The sequence below is a fragment of the Anser brachyrhynchus genome, assembly GCF_964034855.1.
Source record: "Anser brachyrhynchus genome assembly, chromosome: 12".
Classification (NCBI taxonomy): Eukaryota; Metazoa; Chordata; class Aves; order Anseriformes; family Anatidae; genus Anser; species Anser brachyrhynchus.
Window position 1 is genome coordinate 2780112 of NC_137707.1, and position 22503 is coordinate 2802614.

A 22503-nucleotide genomic window follows, 5' to 3' on the forward strand; every position below is an offset into this window, starting at 1 on the left:
CGAAGCGGGAGGGTGACAGCTACAGCAAGCGCGGCTGCGGGGCTGGGAGCCGCGGGGGACGCCGGGCACGAGCAGCAAACCCGGCTCAGGCCCCGAAGAGAGCAAAAAAGCAACAGGTCTCCTTTTTTTTTTATTATTATTTATTCCATTTTCAGGGCTGTGAAAGCTGCTTTGGCAGGGAGCGAGGGCGGTCGGGGTGTGAAAACCCCGTCCCCGCCGTTGGCGGCACGTCGGCCTCCCCGCAGCCTGCTGCCGCCTCTCCCGGCAGGAAAGGCGAGGGGGAGTTGTTGATCCCGGGTAAACACCGGCCGCTTGAGTAATCGGTAGCAGCCTACCCAGCCAGCTGCTGCTCGCCGGCGAAGGGGACGCTGCTTTGATTCATGGCCCCCCCCCAGCCCGCCCTCTGCCCCCCCCTTCGAAGCCTTTTTCTTGTCTCCAGCTGTAGCCCCGTGGCGCGGGCTGGCCGGCGAGCGGCGTGCGGCTCCCCGCGCCGGCCACGTGCATCTGCCGGCAGGAAAACAAAAGCGTCCTGTGGCCGTGCGGCCCTGTGTCCCCGTGGCCGTGCCACCGGTGCTGAGCCCCTGTCCTGCTTTTCTTCCAGGCGGCCCCCTCGTCCCTCGAGACGCCCGCCGGCGAGCCCCGGCACCGGCCGCTGGGCACCAAGGAGAGCCCAGGCACAGCCCCGGACGTCGGCCCCGAGCGCAGCCAGCGGACGGCTTTGGATGCGGAGGGCGCGGACGCCGGAGCTACAAGTAGGTGCTGCGGGGGACGGGGTGGGGACGGTCCCCGAGTCCCCTCGCCATGAGGAGGTTGGGGAGGTTTTGGGGACGGGGCGCCGAAAGTCACCGCCGTGCCGGGGAGGTGACCCCGGTGCCCGCCCGCCATCCCCGGGGCCGTGAGTCAGGCTGCGGGCGCCGCGGGGAGCCGCAGCGTTGGGCAGGCCCCGTTGGGGGCCGAGGAGGTGAGGGGGGAGCCCCGGGGCTGGGCCGGGCCGCAGCTCCCAGGACTCGGCCGCCTCGTCCGTCAGGAGCGGCAGCATTTTTGGGAGAGGCATCACATCACGCCTGCTTCCCGCCTGCCGCCTCCCAGGACCGGCTGGTTTGCCAGCCCTTCCCGGCGGGCGCGCCGTGCCGTGCCGTGCCGTGCCACACCGTGCCGTGCCGTGCCGTGCCATGCCATGCCGTGCCATGCCGGGCCGTGCCGTGCCAGGCTGCTTTGATCCAGCAGCAGCCGCCGATGCCAGCTCCTGGCGCTGCGCTGGGGGCAGCCCGGCACCGCAAGGCACAGCAGGCGGGGAGCCAGGAGAGGCAGTGCCGCCCCCCCTCCCCCCGGGGCGCAGGGGGGGCTTCGTGCCCCCACGCCAGCCCCCGGGAAGGGAAGGGCTGGGCGCTGGGACGCCGTGGCCAGACTCAGAGCAGCCCAGGCACTGCGCCCCCGAGGTGGGGGGGGGGACCCGGGGGGGGGCAGGCTGCATTTGCAAGCTGCTCACAGCCCGGTGCGCAGGCAGGCTGGGAGCTGTGGCCTGGAACGGGCCTGCCGGAGTCAGCGCTGGATTTATTACCCTGCCAGTGGCTGCCGGGCAAAGGTGACAGTGACTAATGGCTTGTTACACGCCTGCCACATCTCATCTGCGCGCCGCGGCCGGGTGCTGGCGTTCCCAGCCCCGGGCTCGGCGTGTGGGCAGCCTGCGCCCGCCCTGCCTGCCCCTCGGGGACGGGGGCCAACCCCCCCCCCCACCCCGTGTCCCCACGGGCAGCTCGGAGCGGGTGACGGTGACGTCTGGGCACGGGGATCCTCAGCCAGCCGCGGCTGAGCCTGCCGTTGTGCCACCGGCACCGTGTCCCTGAGGCCGGCGCAGCTTTGGGGACCCCAGGGTGTCCCCAAGGTGCCACCGCCGTGTCCCCGGGCGGCCCAGCCGGCGAGGTGCTGGCACAACCCAGAGCTTCCCGGGGAGGGGCCGGCTGGCCTCGTGTGACACACGGGGCTTTCCAGCGCCGATGAAACTCCTTTGTGGTTGCAAAAGCAGAGCCACACTTGTCACCTCCGTCAGCGCCGCCGTCCCCTCCCGGTGCCACCAGCAAAGAGCGCAGAGCCCAAGCCTTCAACCCCACGCAGGGTGCAGGTGACAGCCCCTTGGGGACGTGGGTCCTGCTCTGCCGGGGCCACCCGCTCCTCTGTTTGCGTCCCCTTCGCCCCCTTCCCCTTCCAGCTCTTCCCTGCGTGGTTTTGGGGCGGAAAGCTGCTTTTTGCCCAGCCGTGGAAGGGGCTCGGCCGGGTGCTGGGCCCGGGCTGGGGCTTGCTTTGTGCCGGCTGAGGTTTTGGTGAATCGGGCTGCCAAACTTTAACAAGGTTTAAATCATTTCGTTGTTGCTTTGGAACGTAATTTCCAGTGGGCGCTAACCCGGCCAGGTACAGGCAGGGTTTTTGGATAGCCAGCTCCTCCCCAGCACGAGGATTTTTCAGCACCATGGTCCTGGGGGCTCCTTGGGGAGATTTCGGGGGAGGGTTCTTGCCTTTTTTTTTAATATTATTATTATTTTGGAATATACACGCCCCACATTTCATCTTCGGAAACGGCCAAAGCTCCGGCGCTCTTTTCGGAAAGCCGGCTCGCGGAGGCACCCCGGCGTGGAGCATTTCAGCCGGAAGAATTCAGGTTTGGGTCTGACAAGGTCCTGAGAGCTGGGAAACGGGGCGGGGGGGGGCAGCTGACAGCGGGAAATGCAGAGCGCGCTCGTGCATCGCCCAGATCCAGGCCGGCTCCGGGCGCACGTGTGCGCCGCCGTGCGCGGGTGCGCGCGCGCGCTTGTGCGTGCAGATGCTGACAAAGCCGCAAACGCATTCACTAGGAAAATTAAAAAATTAACAGGCATTGGCTCGCTCTAGATTAGTAAAGGCAGCGAGATAAAAGTGGCTCTTTATACCTTGTGAGAATTGCTGATAAGGGCATTTGCTCCTCTGGATTCTTGAAAAAGAATGCAATGAAAATTTAAAATCGAATGGGGAAAAAAGGAGACGGGGGGGGGGGGGAGGAAAGCTGGGGCTGGGGGAGGTGGCGGGCATCACTTCTGGGGTGGGCACCACGGGCACGGGGGGGTGCTTTGGTTTTGGTGGGGTTATGGCTGGCTGCTGCCTGCCAGCCCCTCTTTTAGGGTTTGGGGGCACTCGGGCTGGGTGCACAGGCAGCTCGGGTCGGCCCCCCCCTTATTTCAGGGGTTGTTTTTCCCCGCCGCGAAGCTGCCCCCGCCGTGGTCCGAATCTCCTCCCGGAGAGCCGGTGCAAGTTCATGGCCGGCAGTGCCGGGCCCGAATTCCTCTCCGGAGCCTCCCGGGCTGCCCCACATGCCGGACAGGCTCGGCAGGACCTCGACCTTCCCCGAGGACTCTGTTAAGGACCGGTGGTTTCCCTCGCTGGCCACGCCGCTCATTTCACGGGGGTCTCCGAGCCCCTCGGTCACCGGCGTGCGGGCAGAGCCCCGTGGAGTTGTGGCTGGGGTGGCGCGGGGGTGACTGTCACCTTCCCGACCCCAGGGAGGGTTCTGGGTCCCCCCCACCTTCCTGCGCCCTGTGCAAGGGGTTTTGGGGGCGCATGGAGGGGGCTGGGTGCCGGCATCCTCGCAAACAGCACCCCAAGGTGGTGCCAGCCCCGTGGCCCCGCTGCGCCTCGGCTCTGCGGGGTCTGCGCTGGGGCCACCTCGGGGCGCGTGCGGTGACACGTGGCTCCCCGACAGGGTGGCACCTCCCTGGGGTCCTCCCCGACCAGGGGGGGATCCCGCCCGTGCCCCTGGGCTGGGCTGGAGGTCCCAGCGTGTGGATGGGGGGGGGGGGGGAAGACCCCATTTGGGGTGGGGGTGGAGGCGGTGGCCCCGCTGTGTGTGTCCCCCCCCCCACATTGATGCTGGGTGTGGGGTCAGCACCCAGCTCCTCACCCCGTGCAAACCCACGGGCGCCCCCCATTTCCCCCAGAGCCCCCCCCCCCACGCCCCCATTTCCCCACTCGCCCATCATGCAGCCCCCCCCCACGGGGGCACCCCAATCCTCGGGGAGGGGGGGGGTCCCTCAGCCCCTGGGGGGGGGTCCCTTTCCATCCCACCTCCCCCCCCAACCCCCCCGGACTTTTACAAGGGGGGGGGGGCGGTGAGCGGGGGGTTGACCCCAGCTCCCCTCGGGGCCGCCCCCCCCCAGGGGAAGGTGCCAGCCGGGGCCGCCCCCCCGCGGGGCGCTGCCCTGCCCGGCCCGGCCCCCGGTGAGTCACGCTCCAGCCGTGCGCTCCCGGGCCGCCGAGGGAAGCAGGAAGCGGCTTGGTGGTGGGGGGGGGCGGAGGAGGTGGGGGGGGGTGAAAGGCACGGCACGGCTCGGCACGGCTCGGCACGGCTCCGCTCCGCTCCCCTTCGCCCTGCCGGGCCCCGCTCCGGCGCCGCCCGGGACCTCCCCCCCCCCCTCCACGTCCTTCCCCCCCCCCGTGCCCATGGACGAGCGCGGCCCCCGGTGGACGGCGCGGCCGCTGGGTGAGTGCTGCGCCCCCGAGCCTCCCCCCCCCCCACCCCGGGTCCCCCCCCCCACACCGGGTCCCCCCCCCCCGGGTCCCCCCGAGCCCGGCTGCCCCCTCCCCGCAGTCCGTTTTACCCCAGCCCCTTCGCCCCATAGCGCCGCTGGGGTGGGCTGGGTGCCCCCTGCCTCTCCGAGCCCCCTCCCCCCCCCAACTCTCCATGCAGGAGGGGTGCTGGGGGTGGGGGGTGGGGGGCCCAGGTGTGTGGGTGCCGGTGGGGGGGGGGTGCCCCCGCCTTGCTGAGCCGGCTGCCGCGTCCCAAGGGGGGCGCGCGGGGTCGTGGCACCCGGCGGGTGCTGCCCGGCGCTTGGGGGGTCACCGGGTCCTGGGGGGGCCTGGGGGGTCCTGGGGGGTCCTGGGGGGGTCCTGGGAGGGGTGGGGGTGGCGAGGGGCTTTTTGTCCCCAAGGTGTCACAGAGGCCACCCCCGCTGCTCCGGCGTCAGGGTGCTGGGGCTGTGCCCCCGGCTGTGCCCCGGCAGCCGGCGGCAGTGACCTTGGCACGGCTCCGTGCCCTGCTCTCGGTGCGCTCCCCACCTTGCCGCACGGCCAGGCCTCGCTTCACCCACTCGCAGGCGAGCGCTTTACCCACTGCCGTGCGCTACCGCCGTCCCCGAGCGTCACCCGTGGCACCTCCGGGAGCCTTTTGCCGAGCGGGCCGCCCTCTCCGCGCCGGGGGGGAGCCCGGCTAACGCGCGCCGCCTCCGTCGCCCTTTCCGCAGGGGGTGAGGTCACGGCCTCCGCGTCTCGCCCGTCTCCCGGGCTGATCGTCTCCCGGCGCGGTTATCTGCTCGGCTCCGGCCTCGTTCTTCCAGCCCTGCCTTGCCCTTCGCCCCCAGGGCCCGCCGGGTCGCCGCGCCGGCTCCGAGCGGCGGCGCTGATGGCCTCGGCACCCGCCGGTCCTGCCCCGTCCCTGCGCCTGCTTTGCATGGCGGGGCCGCCGTGGGTGGGTGCCGTGGGTGGGTGCCGGCGCCCGCCTGCCCTCCCCGTTCCCCGGCGAGCGCCCGCTGCACCTCCTGGGAGCAGCAGAGCAAGTGCCCGGCCTTCCTCCTCCTCGTCCTCCTCCTCCTCCTCCTCCAGCAGCTGGCTCTCCGGGCACGGAGGAGCAGGGCGCGCAGGGTGCCCCCAGCAGCCGGGGGGTCACCGGGGGGGTACCGGGGGGTGCCGGGGGGTGCCGGGGGGGGATGTTGGGGTACCCGAGGGGGAGCTGCGGAGGAGTTCACAGAGGGAAAAGGCAGCGGGAAGGCAGCAGCGCCTCTTCCTGCGAGCGGGCTCGTGCGCGTGCGCGCCGGCCCCCGGCCGAGCAGATGGGTGAGCCTGTGTGGTTTGTGGGTGTGCCCCCGGGGGGGCCGGGTGCGTGCGAGGCAGGCGTGCGCGAGGCCGTGTGTGTGTGTGTGTGTGTGTGTGTGTGCGTGCGCGCCCGGCAGCGTGTTTGCCTAACCTTGTGGGGAGGTGCTGGGGGGGGGGGGGGGGCGGGGGGGTTGGCGCGGCCAGGCTTGGCCGGCTGGGGCCAGAGGCTCCCGTGCAGCGCGGGGGGGTGGGGGGGCGTCTGTGCACACGTGTGTGCAAGAGCTCGGAGACCCGCGGGTGCACTCGCAGCTGTCGGCGGGGTGCGCCGAGCGCTGCCGGGTGGGCGCGCAGCCGCGTGCGCGCGCTGGTGGGAGCGTGCACGAGCGTGCACGAGCGTGCACAGCCGGGCCTTTTGCGAGGGGGGGGTGTGTGAGCGAGTGTGTGCGTGTGCGTGTGTGTGTGTGTGCGGGTTGGCTCCGGGGCAGGGAGAATTACAGTGGAGACAGTGGCTTTGGCGGGGGGCCAGGGCTCCCGCCGTCTCGGGGAGGGGGGGGGCCGAGGCAGGGTGCAGCGGGGCGCGCAGCTCGGCGGCGGCCGCAGGACGTTTTTATCGCTTCCTGACATGCTCGCGGCCCTGGATGGGGCTGCAGGTTTTCGGGGGGGAGCTCAGGACCGGGGGGGTGTGGGGGGGTATTTTTAATCTCCCCTCTTCCTGCTCCTTCTCCAGGCCCCCGGGCCGACTTCGCCACCAGCCGTGCTCCCCAGCATCGTGGGGGGGGGGGGCGGTGGCAGCCTGGGGGGGTGAGGAACCGGGTGGGGCAGCAGGAGGGGGGTGGGGGTTTTGGGGTGGGGGGCTTTTTTGGGGGGGTCTCCACCCACGCTGGCTGTATCTGGATGGGGTGTGCTGGGCGCAGCGGGGCGCTGCTCGGGGCGGGGAGCACCGTGCCGTGGGTCACGCTCCTGTCCCCAGCTCCTGTCCCCAAACCCCAGCCGTCAGCTGCGGGTGTCCCGGGGGGGGCTGGCTGAGTGCCCTGGTGGGGTCACGGGGCAGCTTTGGGGTTGGCGAGAGGTGCCGGGGGGGGGGGGGGCGGGGGCGAAGGGCAGCAAGGCCAGGGGTCGGGGGGCCGCGGGGACAAAGCTTGGCACGGCGCGAGCGCGCGTGGTTCGGTGTGACCGCTCCGGGAAGGCTGCCAAGGGGATTGCCCTTGAAATAGCACTTTCCGTGCCCTGGCTTCCCTCGCTGCTCAGCCCCGGGGGGGGGCCTGTGGTGGCCGTGGCGGGGTGTGGGGGCCTCGCAGCCCCCTGCAGCCCCCCCCCCCTCCCATCCCACCACCCCGCTTGCGGGCGGTTGCAGCGGGAGGAAGCGCCCCCGTTGCTCCCGCGCCGATAACGCCGCCGCCTTATCGCGGGGCCTCCTGCAAGAGCGGGCGGCAAGGCCCCCGCCAACACCCCCCCCTCCCCGGGCCCTTATCTGCCTCCCCTCATCTGCCTCGGCCGTTGTCCCCGGCTCTGCTCACGCCCCCCCCCGGCCCCCACAACGCCCACGGGGTCGGCCCTTGGGCGGCCGCCGCGGCCCCGCTGCTTGGCAGCCTGCCCCCTCGATCCGTTTTGAAGTTGGAAATCCATTTAAGTCAAGAGGAGGGAAAGTTATTGCCGCTAAAGCCCCTTGCGTTTAGCAGTAAATCCTCTTTGCTGCTCCGGCACAGCCTCTTAGCACCGGCGGGGCCGTGCCGATGCCTGCGGGGGGGGTACTGGGCTGCTGTGTCCCCCCCCAGCCCCGGCACCCCGCAGCCTTGCCGTGCTGGGAAGGGCTTTTGGGGCTGGGAGCGAGCGGCGGGAGCCTCGCCGCAGCTTGCTGCCACCTCCTTGCCCACGCTGACCCGGTCCAGAAAGGGGTTTCTCCTTGTGGCATCGCTGCTTTGCGCCCCACCCCGTGTCCCCATGTCCCCTGTGGGGCGGGTGGCACAGCGTGGCAGTTCGCCCCCCCCCTCCGTGATCCCATGCACCGGGGGCAGGATGAGACCGTCGGGGTCAGGAGCAGGAGCGTGCCCCCAGCCCTCTCCCCGCCGTCCTTTCGCTCCCTGCGTCCTCTCCCTTCGCTCCCCAGAAGGTTTGGTGGCTGTGATCCCTCTCCACAAGCCCAGGAGCCCCTCCTTGCCCCCACAGCCCCCCTCCTGCCACCCCCCGGGGGATGCTCGTGTCCCCCAGGTGCCCAGGCGGGCGGGGGGCCGCGCTCCCCCAGGCGCCCTCGTGTCTCCAGCCGCGGAGGGCTCGCTGGGGCGGCAGCGATTTGATTTGATTTCCCTTCTCCAGAGCTGGCGATATTTAAATATTAATGTCTGCCTCTTAATTGCTGTGTCAGAGGAGCGGGTCGGCGCGGGAGCGGGTGCAGGGGGAGGCAGCGCCAGCTCATTTTGTCGTCTCGGGGAGTGTTTGCAGAGAACTGTTTGGGTGCGCGTACACGTATGTGTATTTTTACTCCGCCGGGATCTGCTCGGCCCCGGAGCCAGCGCCGCGATGCCGCCTGGGTGGCACCTCGGCGTTTGGTGGCCTCAGGCGCTGGGGACGGGGACAGGCGGGCGGCAAAGGGAGGGAGCGGTGCCCCCGGATCCGGGGTTGCGGGTGACATCCAGCAGCTTCCCGGGGGAGCGGGGCCGAGCTCCTCGCCCTTGGACACGTCCCCGCTCCCCGGGAACCCGCCGCCGGCAGGAGGAACGCAGGCGAGGTGCAGCAGGCGCCGTGGGCGGCGAGCTGGGGCCGTGCCCGGCGTGCTTGAGCCTGGCAGATGGAGGAGCCGAGGGGGATCCGTGCCCCAAAAACTGGGGGGGGGGGGTGAGGAGGTTGGAGCAGAACGGGGTGAAGCCCCGTCGGGGTGCGCGCTTTTAGCAGCGGGGCGCATGCCGTGGGGCTGCACCGCCTCTTAGCAGCCGCCCCGGAGGGCACCAAACCTTTCTGCGTGCCCGGCGCCGATATTGACGGAAACACCAAATCGTGGGGTCCCGTCAAACCGGGGCTGCAGCGACCCGGGGAGCTCTGCACGTGGCGGGGCTCCACAAAAACGGGGGCACGCGCGCGCGCCGCCGGGGCCGGGAGAGTTAACCGCGGCGGGGAGGCGGGGGGGGGGGTTCAGTCAGATGCTTGTGCGCTCGCTTCCTGTAATAAAAGCGCACGCCGGCGTGCTTGTCACCTGCTCTCTGTTGTGCTGCCAAGCGGCAGACATGCCGCTTCTTGCTGCGGGCCCTGGCGCGCTCTCCTCCCGCCCGCCCCCGGGCGCGCGCCCCGTGCCAGCGCGGCCTTTAGCAGGTGTTTTCGGGGAGGGCGCGCCGTGCCTGTTGCCGCACGCCCCGCGCGGGTGGAGGCCGTTTAACTGTTCCTCGCCTCCCCCCCCTCCTCTCCCTCCGCCTCCCCGGGGCGTAGCGGCACCGCTGCGGGTCAGGCCGGTGGCACCCGCCCCGCGTTTATGTACCCGCAAACGTTTTGGGGCGCGCGGCACGCCACAGCCACCGGGGCGCACCAGCAGCTCCTGGGGGGGGGGGGGTGGGTTTTGGTTCGTGGATCCTTCCGGGGGGTTTTGTGGGTCGTGGGTCCTCTCTGCTCGCCCTGAAACCTCTCCGGAGCCCCAGCAGGTCTGATCGCCCCACAACCGGTGACCCCCCCCCCCCCCCCCCCAGCAGCCGAAGCATCGCCGTCCCCGTTAACCCGCAGGCGCTGCGTGCACCGGCGGCTGCCAGCGTTGACCCCGACGGTGGGGAACCGGCGCCCTGCAGCCTGCAGGATGGAAGGGGCAAGGCTCCTTTCGGCTCCCGGGGAGGGCAGCTTTGGTTCTTTCGGTGGCTGAGGCCTCGGATCGAACCGGTGCCTGTCCCCCGTGGGTCCCCCCCCAGGGACCGCAGCATCGCGCCCCGCTGCAGCGGCGGCTCCCGGCCCCCGGCTTTGTTTGCGCCGCGTGACAATGCGACGGGTTGGGGTCAAGCTGTGGATTCATCACTTGTTGGAAGACTTTGCGGAACAATAAAGGTGTCTGCCTTTATATCTGCTCGTATTTTATCCGTGCCGCGGCCTTTCCCCAGCGCCGGCCGGGATTTACGGCGGGGGGATATTTTAACGTGTCGAGGCGAGATGGGAAAGCCGAGGCCGCCCGCGCCCCCCCTCCCGGCCGGCTCCCCCCTCCCCACGCCTTTGCATTCAGTGCCTGTGCGCTGAAATATTTACCTTCCAGCTCCTCTGACAGTTCAAGCCGTCTCGTGAAGCAAAGGTTATTGAACTGCGAATGTTATGACATTACATTTTTGTGTCTGCACTTTCAAGCTGCGTGATGCAGCCTGAATGATAAGCGATCTCGGGGTTAAGGGTGGGTTGGTTTTTTTTTTTTTTTCTCTTCTCCCCGGCTCGGCGCGGGCTTTTGGCTCTGCTGGGACTTGATAACGCTCCCTTTTATTGCCCTGCCCGTGCGTTCCTGCAGGCGGGCTCCCCGCGCCTGGTGCTGGGGCTGTGGGGAGGATTTGGGGCCGGGGCCGGGACAGCCAGGGCGCTGCGGCTGCTGCGTGCCTCGGTTTCCCCATCCCTGGGGAATGCTCGAAGCCCTCGGGCCTGCTTTCGGCCTCCAGAGGGTGCCCCTGTGCTTGGGGGTGTCCCGGCGTGTGCCCCGTTTTTGCCCCGAGCCATGCTGCGGGTGCAAGAGGAGATGCTCGGCGCTCACCGGCGCCGACCTCGCGCCCCCACGGCCGGAGTTTTGGGGACCACCGGGTGACCCCGGGGGGCATCAGGATTGGGACGAGTGGCAGCAGGGGCTGGCCTGGCCTGTACACGCTAGAGGGCAGCAACAAACTGGAGCAGCAGGCGCGGGGCTGGACTCGGTGGGTCCCCAGGATATTTGGGGGCAAAGCGTCCGGATTTGGCCCCATGCGGCAGGAGCTGCAGCCTGGCGCAGGCAGCGGCGGCTTCGCAGGGGAGCTTAAACCAAGCGGAGGCCCTGAAATGCAATCAAGCAGCAGGCCGAGGGCCAAGCGGCCTTCAGCCAACCTGACCCGCGGTGTAACGCCGTCCCGGGAGCAAATTAATTAAGTTGTTCCGTAAATTTGGCCGCGCTTGCTGCCGGTGAATCACATCTGCCCGCGCCCCTCGGGCTCCCCTCGCCTCGCCGCCCCGTCTCGGCTCCCCGCTAGAGCCGACAGCTCGCCCCCGAGCGCCTGGAGATTTATCTCGGCGTCTGCCCCCGCTCTCCCCGCGTCGCCTCCGAGATGCCGGGGTCGGGGCCGGCCCGGCAGCGCTAACAGAAACCAGCTGTGGCTGCGTGCACGGGGGGGGGCCGCCGGCGGAGAAAAAGAGGTCAGGGCCCGGGAAATTAAATGTTCATAAATGTAGGCCCAAGCGCTTAAAAAGTAGGGCAGTGCCATTAAATCTCATTAAAGTTTAATACCTATCAGTGCCACTTCAGGCAGCCCTTGGACATTGCTTTAATTTGATGGGTGTTAAGGGAGAATTATCAAATAATTGTGCTGGCTGGGGACTTGCTTTTATCATGTTACACGGAAAGCTCTCCCGGCTTTGTGCCGCACATCAAAACAGCGCGGGCAGGTATTGTTCTGGGGAGGGGGGGCTTTGTAGAGGCGGGGGGGGAACCACAACCGCCGCCCTCTCCACCAGGCGAGGAGGAGCGAGGGATGGGGGCTGTGAGGGAGGATGGATGGGGTTGTCACGGGGCTCAGCCGAGCCCTAACGGCAGCACGGGGTGGCACCGGTGGCCCCAAGGGTGGCGAGGGGACGGCGAGCGTCCTGCCGGCCCCACGGGTGGCACGGGGACGGCGAGCATCCTGCCGGCCCCACGGGTCCTGTGTCCTCCTGGGCGGTGCTCACTGCTGCTGAATTTTGGAGGGGCTGGGGCACAGCAGGAATTGCTAATAGAAGGGGGACGGGGACGGGGACGGGGACGGGACGCAGGCGCAGCTCCGTGCGCTCCGGGGACGAGCGGCGCCGTGCGGAGGCGAGCGTGCAGCCCCATGCATTTTTTATAGGGTGCACCCAGGGTTATTTTTATTTCCTATTTTTTCTCTCTTCCCCCCTCCTCTCCCTAGCCGTAAAAGTCCCAATTGATAAAGAATTAGTGCCAGGTCGTTAGTCCTGGTTTTTATGTGATAACCCGGGCGCAAGGTGCTGTCGTGTAAACGCCGGGGCCAGGGGAGCGCGGGGAAGGGGAGCGCCGAGCCGCTGCCATGAATTATTCAGCAGTGCCTGATTTCACATTATTCTCACTGATACTTTTACAACCTGTCAGTAAATAAAAAGATTCTACATTATTTATAGAAATGGACCCGAATTGGTTAGGAGAATTTACTGTTGCTATTATTAGGGGCTGCTCAGCACCGCGTTAATGAGAGCCAGGAAATGGCACGCGTTGCTTTCCGCCAGCTCCGTGGGTTCCCCCCCCCCCAGGCTCTCCAGGATCTGGGGGTGCCCCTCGGTGCTGTGCCAGGAGATGGGAAGGGAATGTCCCCTCTGCCTGGCTGGGTCCCCATCGCCTTGGGCTGCTTGAGGGGGCAAAGGTTGGGTGGGGACATCTCCTTTGCTGGGGACATCTCCTGCTGGGGACATCTCTGCACTGGGGACATCTCTGCGCTGGGGATGTCTCCTTGCTGGGGACATCTTGTTTTCTGGGGACATCTCCTTATTGGCTGGGGACACCTACTTGTTGGGGACATCTCCCTTATGGCCTGGGGCTGTCCCCTTGCTGGGTGCCAGCCCGGGGCTTGCCGGAGGGGATGGCTGCCCGGTGCGCGGTGCGGTTGGCAGCCGGCAGCGGGACGGCCGGAGCTGGCACGGCGAGGTGCCCCGAGGGTTTGTCACCCCGAGGGTTTGCCACCCCGAGGATTTATCACCCTGAGCCTCCGCCCTGCCCGACTCAGGGCCCCCAGGGGGGTTTGTTTGGAGAGGGATCAGCGGCAGCCCTCCCCCAGGGCGGTGCAGGACGGTGCCGCGTGGGTGCCGGCCATTGCGCATCCTTCCTAGCATCCCCTAACAGCCCCCCTGGTTGAAGCAGCCCCCAAAATCAGACAAGCAGGGGGACCGGGGTGGAGCAGGGCGGAGATGTGGGACACGTGTGGCCCCCCTCACGGACGCAGCGGCCGGACAAACGGCCGGGCAGCCGAGCCCGGCGGGGCCGAGCGAGCCGAGCCGAAACCCAAGAAGTTAATGGTTTGTTTCCACTGTCCTAAGGTGCCTGCTACAAGCCCGCCGGTGACAGTTTTATTGGCAGGCAGGCCATGCTAGAAGGATTGGAGGCTATTTACAGTGTTGAGGCCGTGACTTTGTGAGCAGACAGTTAACATAAATTCACATGATGGATCAGTTATCACTTCATTGAACTTGTGGCGGATCCATTGAAGGCTGTGCAGTAACATACTGTTTCCTGGCTCTGCGCAGCGCTGGGATACATTAAATACACTTTATTTATAGCTTACCATTGCTGCACTGTGGGCAGGAGAATGCAGCTTTTGCAACTATCATCTAATTTTATGATGAGCATTAAAGCAAGGCCTATAATTTGCACCTTTTTATTCATTAGACACTGGTGCAGCCATAAGTCAAGAATGCCCAGGGATTTAGATGCAGATCCAGAAGATAAACTATTGACAAGCCAGATGTATTTTTACATTAGTGTGCCTTTACAATAGTTTATGTTGAGAGTGGAATATAAATTGCATTATTAAATACGAACCACTCTTGTAACCACTGCTTTGCCTGCTTATTTGAAGGAAGGATGGGATTCAGAGCCGCAGAGCCGGGAGGCTTTGCCTAACCGCTCGAGGTTGGACGGCTCACTTTTATTTCCTTGCGTTTTTTTTTTTTTGCCCCGGATGCGCTGGAGCAGAGCGAGCCGGGTGCCTGCTGGGGTGTCCGGGCGCTTTCTCCTCCCGCAGCAGGCGTTTAACCTCAATTTCCTCGCTCCTTCCCCCTCCTCTTTTGCCCTTCTCTTTTTTCGCGGCCACGTCCCCTGCGGGCGGCAGGGGCTGGCCAGGCTTCGCCCCGGCACCCGTGGCCATCCCCAAGGGCTGGCGGTGGCCAAGGGGCACCGGTGGCCCCGCGGGCACCGACCTCTCCCTCCAGGAGCACCCGGCGGCCCCGGCCAGCAGCGAGTTAAATCCTTTTGTTTCCGAGGCAATACAGTTTATATTATGAGCATGAATAAAAGATGGTTGTGCTAGGGGTAGCTGTCAGTATCTTTGCTGCGTATAAAGGCTTCTACTGTAGCTTGACAGTAAAAGACTGTGTTTGGGGACTGATGTGGTTTCTCAAAGGAGCTAAATAAATAAGGGGCGCTTATTTTTACACCAGTAAAGGCTGCTGGAAATTTAAAGCCCTGTTTATCTCTCCAAAATCGTGCTGTTTATTGTTATCTCGCGGAGGGGGGATTTGCATGCTCGCTAATAATTAACCGAGCCCGGCGCTTCTCCCTCCCGTACGTGCTGCGGCTCCGCCGTTATCGGAGGGGAGGAAACGTTGGCAAACCCAAAGGCAAATATTGAAGGAGCCCGGGCCGGGTGCGGTGCCCCTGGGTGCCGCCGGCTGCTGGGTGCCACCGGCTGCTGGGTGCCACCGGCTGCTGGGTGCCACCGGCTGCTGGGTGCCACGGCGGTGGCTGGGTGCTCCCCGTCCCCCCGCCAGCCATGCACACCAGCACGGGGGCAGCGTTTTGGGGGCTGCACGGCCCTCCTCGGGAGGGTACGGGCAGGGCAGGAGGCTGTGAGGCAGCGGGGCAGAGCACCTGCCCCTTTGTGCCCGGCGCTAACAGGCATCCCGGCGCGGTCCCCGCGCCACCAGATGCTGCGGCTCCGTGTCACGGCACCGTCTCGCCGGCGGAGTGCAACGGGGGAGAGCAGTCGGTGCCTTTGTTTCTCGTGCTCCTCGCACAGCTGTCACTTCCAGTGATCAGTAGAGAAATCATCACCCCGCAGGATCATACATATGGAACGGGGTCTGTGCGGAATATTTATTGGAACATGTGTCGGGGCTGCGCCGGTCACGAGCCCCGGGTCTGCCTCGCCCCGTGCCAGCCCCCCGTGGATGCTGTCAGCCCTCGGGCTCTGCCTGCCGGGAGCACGGCTGTCCCCGGGGCGGTGTCCCCAGGGCGATGGCCCCGTCGTGAACAGACCTTACAGCACGTCGGGGCTGGCTGTGCTCAGCTGCCCCAGGTGGTGCATGGGGCCGCGCAGCATCCTCTGCCCCGGGGCACTCGCTGGGGCCCTCGCTTTGCCGGCCTGTCCCCGACCTTGCTGTTCCCAAGGGGTGTCCCCAAACCCGGTGGCAGCATTTATGGCAGGGTGCAGGGCCCCGGCTCTGGGTCCCCTCCCAGCTGAACCCTTCTTCCTTGGGCAGCGCCTGGCTGGGGTCACTTATGGGGTGGCCTTTGGGGTCTCCAAATTTAGCCATGCACAGGAGGGCGTAAAGCACCCAGGAGCTGTGTTCCCATCGCTATCTCTGCGTGCTGGTGCATGGACAGGGCACGTCCCCGTGCTGCCAGGAGGGACCTGCCCGCCCCAACCCGGGCGGAGACGCTGCCCTCGGGAGCAGCGGGTCCCCAAACGGAGCCTCTCTGGGGACAGGGATGGGGACAGGGAGGGGGAAGTCTCCCGTCTCCGGAGCTGTCAGCTCGGCACCTTTCATGTGTGATGGGTAAACAACGCGGAGCGCCCGCCTGGGAAGGCTGTTGGATCCCTGCTGGTGCTAAAGCGGCGTCTGGCGGGGACGGGGAACGTGCCGCCGCCTGCGCGAGGCACCGCGGACGTGACGCCCCGCTGGGGCTCGCTGCCGCCTGCCTCGGCAGCGAGCGGTCCCGGCGGTGGGAGCGGGGCAAACTGGAGCCTCTGGGGACCTCTGGGTGGCCACAGAGGTTTGGAGTGGGGACGTTTGGCTCCTCAAATTGTCCTGGGGGCGGGATGCAGAGCTCTGGGGGGCTGCGGCATGCCTCGGAGGCTTGGGTGCATGGCGCTACCCAGAAATCAGCACTGAAAATCCCAGCCAGTCCCCATATCCCCACGTCCCCACGTCCCCATCCTGTCCCCAGCCCTCTGTCCCGGCCACCCTATAGTTTCCAGGGCACGGAGCTGGCCTTTCGAGCCGCTGTGCCACGTTGCCGTGGGTTTTCCCTCGCCGGGGACGGCCAGATGCTGCGCAGGCAGCGAGGGGGTCACCGGGTCCCCCGAGCACATGGCTCGGGGAAGGTGTTGCAGGCGCCTTTTGGCACCCGCCGCCACACGAGCGCGCTCCTCTGACAGCTTTATCAAGCCTCCAGACTTCCCAGTTCCATTGTTCCTGACATCTGTTTCGGTAAGTGATTAATTGCAATTAGTGAGCAGTTTGAAAGCCCGTGGAAGAACATTCAGCAGAAAACTCGTCAAGATTAATGAGTGGTGGCAGTTGTCAGAAGGGCTGCTGCCTCGCCGTGACGCGGCGGTGGCGTGGAGGTGCAGGAGGCTGGGCAGGCGCGGGTGCCCCCCTTCCCTCCTCGTGCCCGTGTCCCCCCCCCGTCCCCCCCCATATCCCCCTCCCGGAGAATAACACGGGATGATTTTTCATCCGACCGCATGAATTATCCGCTAATGCGCTATTAATAAAGCGCCGTGGAGTTTCACCGAGATTAGGTCCTAAATCATGCAGAATGAATTTTAATGAGGCCAAAAGACACCGTCATTAGCCGCTCTCGGGGACCTGGAGAAAATTACTGGGGGGGGGGGGGGGCTCCCCCTGAGCAAAGCCCCCCGGGGCGGGCTGGGATGGGTGTCAGGGCAGAGGGCCGGGATGCTCTCACCTGGACCCTTGCTCCGGGGGGCGGCTTGGGGCGTGCCGTGCCGTGCCGTGCCGTGCCGTGCCGTGCCACGTGCGTGCAGGAGCGCGCGGCGGCGCAGCCTTTGTGCGGCCCTGGCGAGGCGGCTGGTGCGCAGGGAATTAGCTCGGCGGGCTGTGACTCAGGGCAGGGAGCTCTCTAAACACCACGGCCTCGCCGGCGTGGAAGCAGCAGCTCCTCGCCGCGGAGCTGGGACAGGCACCCGGGGACGCACATGCGCGTGGCCAGCCGAACCGGCCACGCTTGGGCTCGCTCCGGGCACCCGGCATCTTCCTCCTCCTCCTCCTCGCTGCCCCAAATTCCCGAAGGATCCCAAAGGGCCTTTTGCCCCTGCGGCGAGTTTCCCGGCCCTTTGCTCTCGGCGTAGCTTTGCCCGTCCGGGGCGCGACATCTGCTCCTGCAAACTGTTTTTTAATGCTGAGGTCAGGGCTGCTCGGCAGCCGGGGCCTGGGCAGGCTGCAGTGACTTCTGGCCTGCAAGCAGATGGCTCCGGCGTGCCCCGGGTTACCGCACCCATGAAATTCCTCGTTAACAGGCCGTGACCGGAGGGTGTGGTGGGGGGGGAAAGCATCCCTCACCCCCCTCCCCATGACACTGCGCTCGGGGCCACGCGCCTGGCCCCAAAGGGCGCAGGGCAGTGGGGATGGGCTCCCTGCCCTCCCCTTCGCCACGGGGAGGACGATGTCCTTGCAGGACGCAGGCTTTGCACGGCCTCTCTCCCTCCAGCACAGGCACGGGGGGGCTGTAGACCCCCCCCCCCCCAATTTCTCCCCAGCATTTATTTTATTCCCTGGATTTTCTCCTGGCCGCATCCTTGCCCGGGGGAGGGCTCGGGGCTTGCGGAGGGGGTCCCTTTCCCCTGCCACCAGCCTGGCCCAGTCACCTCCCGGTGATTTATTGCTCTTTTGGACAAGGGGGCAGCGGAGCAGCCCCCCCACGGCCGCACAAGCCGCGCCGGAGGGCGAGGGGTGGCAGGGGTCGGGAGGTCTCGCCGCCAGCCGCCCTTTGGCGGTGGCCGGCACAATGACCCGGCGCAGGCCGTTTGCTCGCCACGGTGGGTAATTACCGTGCCGGGGTGGGGGGTGGGTGGGGGGTCACACACAAGCAGAGCCCCCCCGTGACCCGCCGGCGGCGAGGCTGGGGCTCGTCCTTCCCCTGGCACCATCTGCTCGGAGGCGGCCGCTCCGCGCGAGCGGCGGGGCTGCGGCTCCGGCGGCGGCGCGGCGCTCAGACGCACGGACAGATGGTGGTGGGTTTTGAAGAGGTAGAGTGTGTACTTTGTTCTGGAGAGCTTTGGGGAAAAAAGAAAAAAAAGAAAAAAAAAAAGAGAGAGGAGAGGGAGGAGGAGACTCCTCCCCCCCCCGCCCGCCACCGTGCTGCACTTTGTAGTCGGGAGCTGGGGGCTGTCACCGCGCCAGGGACGGGGCTTCAGACGCTGGCACCTGCGGCGCTGCTGTGGGGACAGCGGGGTCGGGATGGAGGGGACGGGAGCTGCAGGGGGGTCCCCTGCTCGCTGTGCCCCGAACCACGGAGCTGCTGGGGGGGGGTTGGGGGGTCCCTGCGAGGTGGCGATGCCCTTATCCCCGGGGGCCCGAGCCTGGCGTGCCGCCCGCCTGCCGGCACGGCACGTACCCGCCCGCGAGCGGTGCCAGCTGGGTCGGGGCTGATGCAAGCGGCGTTCCCGGGCAAGCCCGGCCGCTTCCGAACCGGCTGGGGCGGCCGGCGGCAGGGAGGAGCGGGCGTCGGGTCCCTGCAGCGGTGCTGCGGACGCCGGGCGCAGGCGGGGCGACGCGGCGGCTCCCCGGGGCGCTGCCGACCGACCCGCCGGACTCGCTGGGGGAGCCTCGGTGGCGTGGCTTGGCGGCTCGCCTCTTGTGCAATAGGTGGGGCCGGCAGCTTCTGCGGCCCCGCAGACGCCTTTCGCAGCGGCGTCTGGCCGCCGCCGCCACCCGCCCGCCATCGGACCTCTTTCGACGCCCGGGCAACGGTGCCTCCCCGCGGCCCCCGGGCAGGGCTGGGTGCGCCGGCATCGCGCCCGCCCTCGCTGCTTGGCTCGCGGGGTGAGCACCCAGGTGGCCCCGTAGCCAACGGGGGGATGCCGGAGCACTGGGGCCATGCCCGAGCACCAGGGTGATGCCAGAGCACCGGGTGTTTGCAAACAGGGCTGCGAGCGAGTGGCTTTTGGGGACACGAGGCACGGGCGAATGTCCCCAGGGATCGTGCAGGGTGCGCAGGGAGGTGCCCAGCCTCAGCGTGGGGTCCCCCCCCCCGGTGGCCCCGCTCCCGCAGCAGCAGCAGCAGCACGGGGACCCCAACCCCGCTGCCCGCCCCTGCCCTCCGCCCGGGGCCGTGCACGCCCAAGCGCGGCCGCTGCAATGCCGCCTTTGCTGCCTGTTAATTACCGCCCGCGCCAGGCCTGGCCCCGCGTTACACTTCATTACGCGATTGCGATCGGGGCAGCTCCTCCCTCCCGGCCGACTCCGGCTGGATAATTAGGTGTGTGTTCTCCCGCGTGCAGACAGACACTTAATACGGCTTTAATCACCTGCCCCGGCGGCTCCCACCCACTGCCCTGCGCCCGCACGGAGCCGTGCCGGAGCCGCTGCGTTTCTGCCGCCGCCTAAAACTCGCGTCCGGGTTAATTACAGGCTGCCGCTGCCCGGTGCGAACGCCCCATGCAAATGCTTGAAGCCAGACGCATGGTGCAAATGTGCAGGGCAAATAAATGCCCGGTGGAAACGTCCGGTGCAAACACCCGGTGCAAACGCCTGGTGCAAATAAATGCCCGGTGCAAACGCCTGGTGCAAACGCCCGGTGCAAATAAATGCCTGGTGGAAACGCCCGGTGCAAATGCCCGGTGCAAACACCCGGTGGAAATAAATGCCTGGTGCAAATGCCGTCGGGGCTGGGGCTCATCCTGCACAGGGGAGCCGGAGCAGGCGGCCTGCCGGCTCCTCGCAGGTGTGGGCACAGACTCTGCGGCGCTCTGAGCTTCTGTGCGGCGGGCGCGTGCCAGCACACTGCTGTGCCTTGCGAAGGTAGCAGCCATCTGCACTGTGATAAAAAGCCCTGAGGATGATAAATAGACAAGTAGCACTTTTATTGGATTGCAGTTTCGAAGCAGCCACTTTGGGTTTGGCACGGCGCTAACGACAGACTCGGCGCGGCGCTGAGCCCCGGCCGGGGAGCGGCCCCTGCTCTTGGGGGGGGGGACGGGACGGGACCGGGGCTCTGATTTTGGGGAGGACGTGGCTGTGCCCCACGGTGCTGCCTTCCAGGTTGGGGCGCTCCTAGCTGGCTCTCTCCCCGCTGTGCGTTGCAGGGATGATGCTTCTGGATCCGGGTGACCCGGGAGCGATTTGGGGGGGCCGGGGAGCGGGGGCGAGCATCGCTGTGTGCCCCGTGCCGGGGGCTGAGCGGGGCAGGCCAGCTGGCACGGCACGGGGCCGGCGCACGCCGCGGTGCCCCAGCTGCCGCGCTGGCCTCGCCGTCACCTGCGAGAAGCAGCTTGTTTGTCAATAATGGAGCAGAGAAAATTGCAGCCGAAATGTGTCTCGGATCTGCTTTGTGTTCCCTTAATGCGTTCACCCCGGAGGTGCCTGCTCGGAGGCGGCACAAAGGCTGCGGGGAGGGGAGGAAGGGCTGGGGGACGAGCCCCGGGCTCGCGCACGGCCCCCGCGGGGGCTCTGCTGCCACCTGCCCCGGGCAGCCCCCGGGCCCCGTGCGAGGTCTGACCCCGGTGCCGGCACTGCCACGCTCCCAGAGCTTGCCCGTGCCGGCTCCCACAGCGCCTGGGCATCACCGCATCCACAGGGATGAGCTCCAGCTCAGGCAAGGGGCACGGGGAGCCCCGGTGCCTTGGCCACCCCGACCGGGACGGCGGGTGACGTGGCGCGGCGCGGCGGGTGCCGGCTGGGAAACGGTGACGGAGAGCAGCTGCGAGCTCCGGGGCCGGGTCAGGGAGGCGATTTCTCATCTCCCGGCGCAGCCGCCAAGTCGGAAAATTCAGTAGCGGGGACTTTCCCGGCCCCTTCCTCCCCTCCCGCAGCCGGGGCTGGGGCGGACGGGGTGTTTGGCTGCACCGAGCCCCCCACCGGGGCAGCAATGCTGTTCGGGAGCCTCAAATCTGCGGAAAGCCGCGTTTGGGTGGCATCGGGCAGCGCCGGCGTCTTCCCAAAAAGCCCTTCCCAGCCCCGAACGCCACTGAAAAGCACCCAAGCCGCGTGGCTGGGCGGCTCTGCGCCGGCGGCAGAGCTTGTGCAAGGCGGGATGACGCTAACGGGGAGCCGGGAGCTGCCTTCCTCCCTCCACCTTCTGGCCGAGCAGCAAGGACCTGCCGGAGAGGTTCCCAGCTGAGCTGGCTCTCCCGCTGTCGAGAGGAGACAGCTACGCAATAAAACAAGGAGTTTTGGCCGCGCAAAAAGGCCGGGCCCGCGCGTCCCAGCCTTACCCAGCGGTGACACCGCTGCAGCCCTCGGGGCGGGGAATTCCTCCTGCCTGAGTCACGGCCGGGGCAAGAAGAGCGGAGCCGCGCTCGGCACCCGGCTGCCGTCCCCATTCCTCTGCCACCCACCAGCGGTGCCCTGCCACCAGGCGCCCGCTTACACGGTGCTGAGCACGGGGGAAGAACCGGGTTTCGGCGGGGCAGGCGGGTCACGGGGAGCAGGTTGCCAGCCCGGCCCTTCCCGAGGGTTGGCGATTACCCGGTGCTGTCTGGGGAGCCGAGGTGCCTGGCAGAGCCGCCCCACGGCTCGTTTGTTTGCTTCTTCGCTGCCTCATGTGCTGAGAGGCCGGGCTGCCCCCGGGACGGGGCATGGGGCGGCGGTGGGCAGGTGGCAGCGGTGTCCCCACGTCCCCCTGCCCTGTGCTTTTGGGGTGGCGCGGCAAGGATGGCGAGCCCCCCCACCCGCTCTCTGGTTTTGGTAGGGGGGGTGTTGCGTGTGTTCCCTGCATGGGGTGCTCTTGTAGGTGTGTTGGTGTGGATGGGGGAGTCCCTGTCCCCATCCCTGTCCCCATCCCCATCCCATCTCCATCCCCATCCCCATCCCCATCCCCATCCCCATCCCCATCCCCATCCCCATCCCCATCCCTGTCCCCAGTTTTCAACCCCATCCCCGTCCCCCTGTAGGACCAGCTCATGCCCGGCACAGGGCACAGTTCAGGAGTGCTGCCAGCCGGTGACACCATTTTGGGGCTGCTATAGGACGGAGCGGCTCGCTGGCCCAGATTTGGGTGGAAAACCTAAAACTTGGCCACGAGAGGCAGCCGCCGAGCAGCGGAGGAGCCTGTCCCTGCAGCGGGGGGTCTCGGGGTGCCGTCCCCATGCCGTGCCAGCCCCACACCTGCGTGGCAAGGGGCCGTGGCGGCGCGCAGCTGCCTGCCCGGGCGTGCATCCCAGGAATTTGGCAGGGCTGGAGGGCGCTGGCTGCCTCCCCGCGGCCTCTGACCCGGCGCGATGATACAAGCCGTCTTCTGTTTCTCCTCAGCCTGACTGCGGGGTCAGGACAACGGCTCTCGCTGTCTCGCTCGCCGTGATAAAACGTCTCACGACACAATAGATCTGTCAGGCTGCTGGCACGGCCCGGGGGGGGGCCCCCGGGGAGAGGGGAACGGGGCCGGCCGGGTGCTCGGGGCGCCCTCGCGACCCCACCGGGGCCGTGCCGGGGGTGCCCCGGTGCCACCTCGCTTTGGCACGCCGCTGGCACGAGGTTTGCCCGGCCTCGGCACGGGAAGGGGGGGCCACGACGGGGATTTCCTGGCGGCGCGGGGCTCGCCTGCCCCAGCCCCGGCGGGTGCTGGCACGGGGCCGTGCTCCGCTGCCGGAGACG

The 22503-nt window shown here is 67.6% G+C and overlaps 1 protein-coding gene across 5 annotated transcripts in view; it reads left to right on the top strand.

Moving 5' to 3' along the window:
- The window catches only part of GSE1 (Gse1 coiled-coil protein), a 103026-nt gene that overhangs the window by 33475 nt on the left and 47048 nt on the right, over positions 1-22503 (top strand). For 3 of the 5 annotated variants that reach the window (XM_080552186.1, XM_080552185.1, XM_080552187.1), the window contains exon 2: positions 602-752. In XM_080552186.1, the coding sequence (XP_080408312.1) occupies positions 602-752 (151 nt within the window). Of the gene's footprint in view, positions 1-601; positions 753-4049; positions 4508-22503 lie in introns of those variants that run through there. The other 2 variants (XM_080552188.1, XM_080552190.1) reach the window with 1 other exon arrangement.